This window comes from Talpa europaea (genome assembly GCF_964194135.1).
Source record: "Talpa europaea genome assembly, chromosome: 1".
NCBI classification, from domain to species: Eukaryota; Metazoa; Chordata; class Mammalia; order Eulipotyphla; family Talpidae; genus Talpa; species Talpa europaea.
Window position 1 is genome coordinate 9180896 of NC_140073.1, and position 7296 is coordinate 9188191.

The following is a 7296-nucleotide window of genomic DNA, read 5'->3' on the forward strand; positions in this document are numbered from 1 at the left end:
GAATTGCTTGCAAGCAGGGTAGCTTGGAGGTGTGTCTGGAGTCCATGGCCCACGCTGGAGACTTCTTCTGAGGGGGTGTCGTGACAAGACTGGGTTGACGTGGGCTTTGGGGAACGGCTTTCCAGTTATGGAAGATATTCAGGGCTGCCTCTTTGATGAGAATTTAACACTCATGTTTCTCCCCCCGCTGCCCACCATCATGTGGAAAACGCCCAGGGGGATGTCACCGGGGCAGAATCTTACCACCGTGACAAGGTTCATCCTGCTGGGCCTCACAGACCAGGAAGAGCAGAAGCAGCTGCTGTTTGCCGTCTTCCTGCTGATCTATGCCGTGACCCTGGTGGGCAACCTGGGCATGATAGACCTGATCCGCACCAGCTCTCCCCTCCACACCCCCATGTACTTCCTCCTCAGTGTGCTCTCCTTCCTTGACATCTGCAATTCCTCCGTCTTCACCCCCAGGCTGCTGATAAGCTTCCTCATTGCTGACCAGTCCATCTCCTTTGAGGGCTGCGTGGTCCAGATGGCCCTGATGATCCTCCACGGCACCGGGGAGTGTCTGCTCCTGGCCATCATGGCCTATGACCGCTTCGTGGCCATCTGCCACCCTCTCCTCTACCACAGCATCATGTCCAAGTCCTTGTGTGTCCAGCTGGTGGTGGTCACCTATGCAGTGGGGGTGTTCATTTCTGCTGTGCAGACAGGAAATGTCTTCATCTTGCCCTACTGTGGGCCCAACGTCATCGATCACTACTTCTGCGACATCCCCCCTGTGCTGCAGCTGGCCTGCACGGACACCACGGTGGCCAATATCATCCTGCTCTCCTTTTCAGCCTTGGTCACTGTCCCCACCGTGTCCATCATCCTGGTCTCTTATGGCTACATCCTGGTCACCATCTACAGGATGAGGTCCCTGGAGGCCCAACGCAAGGCCTTCTCCACCTGTGCCTCGCACCTCACTGCCCTCTGCCTCTTCTACGGGTCTGTGTTCCTTGTCTACGTCCAGCCCAACCCCGAGAGCGCCGCAGCCTACAACAAGATCCTCTCTGTCTTCTACACCATCGTGATCCCCATGCTGAACCCCCTGGTCTACAGCCTGAGGAATAAAGACGTCAAGGCCGCGCTACAAGTTAGAGTTCTTAACCTAAGCAGAAAAGGAATTTGCTAGAAAGGAATCTGGTAGCTCATAAAATAGAAGCCTAGAGTAGCCAGCTGGGACAGGAACAAAGAAAGCAAGGTGCAGCTCAAAGCCTGCCACAAGGACGGTCTGGCAGGCTGCCACCCGGGGGCACATCCCCTTTGGGTGCTCGCCGGCCCCTGAGCACTGCCCTGCTCAGCTGTGGGACGAAGCCACCTCCATTAGCGCCGCTGGAGCCTCCACTGCTGCTAGCCGGCCCCAGCCTCTGCTGACACCGAGAAAGGCAACAAATCCATCTGGGGGAAATGACGGAGCCACTTTCTCACTCTCCTGCTCAAGCTGTTTCTGCATTCCAAGGAGCCTGCGGGTCGCCTCTTTTTACAAGCAGCTCAGGCTAGAAGATCTTGCTGGCATTTTTCCTGAAAGCCTCAATTTCTCCACCTTAACTTCTTCAGCCCGATATTTGCTTCATGGTGGACTCGGCAGTTTTTCCTTTATGTCTCTCCCTGGGGGCCCAGCCTCTGAATCTCGGGTGGCAGGTGCCCACATGATTAAAACCTTGGGAAAGTAAGAAAACCAAAGCAGTCTGTTCTCTGGGGGGAGGGGGTTTCTGAAGTGTGCGTGGGCAGCGTGTGGCCCGGCTTGTCTCCAGGGCAGCCTGAGGGGCTACGAGGCACAGTTGCCCCACAGCCCAGGAAGGATCTGACTCGGGGCTCACTCAGGTCTGAGCCCAAGAGGGTGGGACCCAAAGGGTGGATGCGGGGGGCTCTTTGCCCTTTGCTCCCAGACCAGGTAGGGCTGGCAGCCAGCATTTATCATCTTCTGTATGCCAGGCATTATTTTTTCATCTATGCAAGTATCTTCATATTTTTTAACCTTTTTGTTGTTGTTTTTTTTTTTTAATGAAGGAGCCTTGTTGTACACCCGTAGCTCTCCCACCACCAAAGTCTATCTTTATTTACACTTTTTAAAATCTTTGTTTTCATTGCACTAACATCGGCATGTGATTGAGGGGCCGAGGCTCACCCCTCCTCACATGGATGCCACCACCCCACCCCCACCAGCAAAGCACCCATAGCCAGAATATTCTTACACAATTTCCCTGCTGTTTAAATCTACACTGTGACTCACTTTGGGTCCTGCCCGCAGGCAGCATCCAGCATCTCAGCAGCCCAGCTCCTGGCCACCTCAGGGCAATTCCTTGTGCCCTCGCCCCCGCCCCCCACCCCCTCCATCGTGTCCGTAACCTTTGCCAGCCAACGATGCACCGTCTCCAAGGACCCAATCTCTCTCAAGCATTCTGGCCTTTTGCTGGTTTCTGCCCTGTGCCTCCATCCCAAGGCCGGCGCTGGCAGCCTGGAACCTGCGGCCGGCAACCCGTTTACTCCTTGCTCCACTGCCCATCCTCCTGCCCTCACGGCCTCGCTGCTCACCCCAGACTCCATGTTCACTCTTAGGATCCCTCCCTTGCTGAGAGCCTCCCCCTGCCGCTCCCGCCCCGCAGACTCTGCTGGACAACGTCCACCCTGCGCTGCCTCTCAGTCCAGGAGTTGCCCGAGCCCAGCTGGAGACAACACCGCTGCTCCCTGGCCTCCCTTGAAATTCTCTCGTCACGAAGTTTACATGGGCACGTGACACTCTTTGGCAAACTCTGGCACATTCTCCACTTTTTATTTCCCCCTGGGACCTCTCAGCTTACCCTCACCGCATGGTTCATGGAGAAAACAGGCAGGAAGGCCGCCCCCTCGTGCCACAGCTGTCACACCTATCTGTTCCCCAGCTGGGTGCCCACATTGAGGAAGGGGAGCCCACCCTCTAGAGGGGCCATGACCCTCTGCCATCCTGCTTGCCCTCCGAACAACATAACTCCTAAAATTATTTCTGCTGGTCTTCTCAAAAATCCTTCCCAACGACCCCTAGGAGGCACAAACTAGGAATAACTTCTTTTGCAAGATAAGGAAACTGAGTCACAGAGGGTGAAGTAACTTGCTTGAGATTACATAATTAGTAAGTGGCAGAATCAGAATTGACCTCAGACTCTGAAATACCCCCGGTCACCCACTGTGCTCTACCAGCGCCACTGTTTGGGAAGCATCTGATAGGCCTCGTCTCCAGGATGGTCACCATTAATTCCTTCCTTCCCTTATCTACAGGCCACTCACCGGGCTGTGGGGCGGGCGGGAGCTGCTCCCCCTGCCTGTGACTCTAGAATTGCCACATTTAGCAACTAAAAACCCAGGATGCCCAGTTAAAATTGAATTTCAGGTAAACAGTGGCAAACAATGAATGCTTTTTTCAGTCTAAGTATATCCCAGTATCAGAAGGGATATACTTACACTAAAAATTACTCATTGCTTCTCTGAAACTCAAATTTAACTGGGTGCCATGTCAGATCTGGCAACTCTACTTGTGACTTGCTTTGACAATAGTGTACAGTACAAGGGACAAGGTGCCAGCTCTAGGCTCAGCCTTCCACTTTGGAAGGCCACCCGAGGCCATCGGGCTGTGAGGAGGCCCAGCTAGCAAAGGTCACACGAAGAATACTAAGCACTAGATACCAAGGAAGGCCTGGTCATGGCCCGCAGCCAGCTGCCCGCTGCTCAGTGAGCAGAAGAACACGCACCCTGAGCACCGCTCGCACGCTCAACCCACAGAATTGGGAGAAACAGCAAATTGTCATCGCTTTAAGATGTTACGTGTTAGGGGGGTTCTTACATAGCAGAGGTCACCAAAATAACCCCAAAGGAGTGTCCGTGGATTCTTTCCAAGTTAGCCCCCCAAGCCTCATGGGGTCCCGTATGGTGGCCCCATCAGGTTTGGTTTCTATGCCTGTGCAGCCCTGTCTCACTGTTAATTTCCCAGGGAGGCAGTACCTTTTGCAGTTCAGAGCATGGAATCTGGAGCAGGCAGGCCTAGGCCTGGATTCCAGCTCCGTCAGACAACACTGCCCGACCTTGGTCTCTACCTAAAAAGTGAGTATGTCGATATTAATTACCTCATAAGGTGGTGTGCGAGGATTACAGGAGATTTAATGTCTATAAAGCACTTAGAGAAATGTCAGGTCCTTAATTAATGCTCAGCACAAAATAGCTGTTGTTATTAGTCTTCCTTATACTGAACACTTTCTCTAACCTGTGTTGTTCCGTTGCTTTATCTCCCTTATTATTTCTGCCCAGTGAAGAAAGCTGAGGGACACCACAAGTCTCATGACAACAAATGGGGCAGATCCACCGCCAGAGAATCCTCTCATTGTCCATGAGAGACGTGCTAAGCTGGAGATACACACCGCATTACCACCCCCGCTTCCCCTGGCATTATCCACTCTGGCTGCTGGCACCCAGGGTGTGGCCCTGCCAAATGACATCCTCAGGGAGCCCTTCTGTGGCCCCAGCCTTGTTAATCGATGTCTGGGATCGCCACTCCTCTGCCCAAGCTCCATCTTGCCTGTGCTGCCACTGCCAAGGCTGAGGTCACCCTCTCCCTGGGTCTCTCTTCACCATCACTGCCATCCTGGTCACCTTCTGAAAGATGCACTCCCCGGAAGCCCAAAGCCGTCACCTGCATCTCGTGTCTTCCCACCATTGAGCACTGAGCTCACAGATGCTGAGCCCGGCTCCCATTGTCTCTGGGAGGAGCTCAAGCCGGCAGCCCCACGGCAGGGCAGAGCCGGGACAAGTTAGGACATCTTGGAGAGCAGAGCAGTGACTCTCCACCAAGGAGGAGCCCGGGGCCAAATATGAGAAGAAGGGTAAGAGTTCAAAACCCAGGTCAAGATAAGAAAAACAGCAGCATGAGTCAGGGTCAAGCGTGAGGCCAGACCGACAGGGAGGACGTTTGGGAACAAGACAATATTGGATTCCTCATCCCTGAGGTCATGAGAAGTCAAGACGGACTCACCCAGAGACTGACTCAGCATAAAGGGGTGTTTCCAGATCCCTCCAGACACCTGCTGATGCACAAAATTTGCTTGGAGTTAGGCTTCCTTTGAAGACCCTCCTCATCTCATACCCTGGTAGCCGATTAACCGCCCTCTAACTAGAGACTCTCTGTCACCTCAGAAGAAAGTCAGCACCTCTGTAGCTACTGAGAGGAGGTTACTCTGCAACGCCTGCGTCCTCACTCACCACTCCCAGGAACAGACAAGGAACGGGGACTCCTTCAGAGCTGCACGCCTGCAGACCCCATGCCCCATGCTTACCTGCTATGTCTGCACCCTCGACTACTCCTAGGCTCCCTCAGGCAGGAGCCAGACCTGGTGCTTCCTTCACCCCCCAGCGACCTAGGATCCTGCTCACCTCATGGGGGAGGAGGAAGCATATTTATTTATATTTATTTCTCCTCTTCCTCTTAGGAGGTAGGTTTTTTGAGTCTGTTTGTTTGTTTTGGTGACTTATCAAGTGACTTGTTTAATCCATCTCTGCCTTAAGCAGAGGGAGGGGCAGGAAACAGGTCATCATTTGAATCAAGTGAAGATGAGCTGAAGGTCTCGGCACATTTCTAGTTCATGCACAGAAAAATGATCCAAACAAGTGCAGCGGCCTCCGTTGCTGGGCAGTGGTCCCGGTTCTCTTTATTCATCCTCATAGCCAGTGGGCAAGGGTTTCAGAGGAGAATTCTGGAAGAAAGACAGGTGCCATCACCCCAGGGAAGAGGCTCAGACCTCATGCAGAGATGGGAGTAGGGCGTGAACTAGGGTCTCTGGGTGCTTCCAGAGCTGGGACTCCAGGAAAGGCCTCAGCAGCTCCCTCCCACGCCAGGGAGCAGGACCAAGTAGCTGGGGCCTTCCACGCACTAGCTGAGCCCTCCTTGCCCAGCTCCCCGCCCCCCAACCCGCGACACAGGCCGCCCCACTGTGGCCTGGGGACCCGGAAGCCAGCCACCGCCGCCATCTTGTCCTGACCGGCCCCCAGTCGGCGTGTAGACCACTGTGTAGTGCTGCTGCAGAGAATACCAGGAGCTCTGTGACAAGGCGCAGGACTTGAATAAAACACTACTGGTCCCGGAGGAAGGCGTTTCCCCATTAATGATAATGAACAACGATTATACACTGAACACATGTATGAGCCAGGCACTCAGGGAGGGCACTCACTTCACCCCCGTAACGGTCCTATGGTAGGTTATGCCTGTTTCACATATGTGGAAACTGAGAGGCCAAGAGATGATCACCTTTAAGGTCACACAGCCCATAAAGTAGAGCCAGGTAGAGCCAGGTGAGCTCCTGCTGCAGGTTGGTGCCTGAAACCCCTTGCAGAGATCTACCCCACAAGTTGACGTGTCTACTGTTGCCAAAATAGCCAAAGAGCTGCCCCCACATTTCCCACCAGGATCTTGTTTTCTTCAATCCCACAGTCTTGATTCAGGAATTTTCATTTTCTCCATAGCATCTGAAGAACAACCTGGAAAAGGAAAAAAGTAGCGTGATACTAGCCACTGCAAGAACTAGGAAATGCAGGGCCCCCTGGTGCTGCTGCCTTGGCCCCACCCTTCTTGCCACCAGAGGAAGCCACCATTCCCTGCCGAGCACAGCCTGGCGTGATCTCTGTGCGTCACCACAAAAATGAGTCCAGGGCAAGTTCAGGCTGGTTTCAAGGGTGGACAATGATTCGCCAATTGCATGGAAAATCCAGGGTTTGAACTGACAAAACCAAAACAAACCCTAGAAATGACTGCAGAATTCAGGCTGTAGAGGGGGAGGGAGGGGGAGGTGGGAGCAAGGAGGGTGGGGTGGAGGGTACCAAGGCACAGGGTGATGGGTTGGAAGGTGTGGACCTGCTCCCCTGTGTCGTGCACTGTGTTGTGAACCAATGCTACCTCTGAAGCCAAAAACAAAAGTAAAAACAATAGGATCATAAATGGCCATGCTCATTTTTTATAAATGGAAGTTTTATTTGATTTTCCTTGATACCTTAATATGATTATATATTTTGTATTGGGCTGTATTAGATATTTAATTCCATTGCATTTTGTTTGAATTTTGAAAAGAAAAAGAAAAGTCAGGGTTTGGAGAAATGATGTTGCTTAAAGTAGCCAACTTTAGCCTCTCTCCCCCAAATCAGAGAAGAACCAGAACCTCAGTTTTGCCCTGTGCAAAGGAGTACTTTGAAAAAAACTCGAAAATTATTTCCACCCCTGACATTCACAGGAAATGTTAACCCTCC

The 7296-nt window shown here is 52.8% G+C and overlaps 1 protein-coding gene across 1 annotated transcript; it reads left to right on the top strand.

The window, feature by feature from the left end:
- Positions 1 to 220: 220 nt before the first annotated feature.
- Positions 221 to 1168, top strand: LOC311170687 (olfactory receptor 5J3-like; the record flags this gene model as incomplete). Its single annotated transcript, XM_084233066.1, has 1 exon — positions 221 to 1168. The coding sequence occupies one exon, from the start codon at positions 221 to 223 to the stop codon at positions 1166 to 1168; it is 948 nt and encodes a 315-aa protein (XP_084089192.1).
- Between the last annotated feature and the right edge of the window lie 6128 nt (positions 1169 to 7296).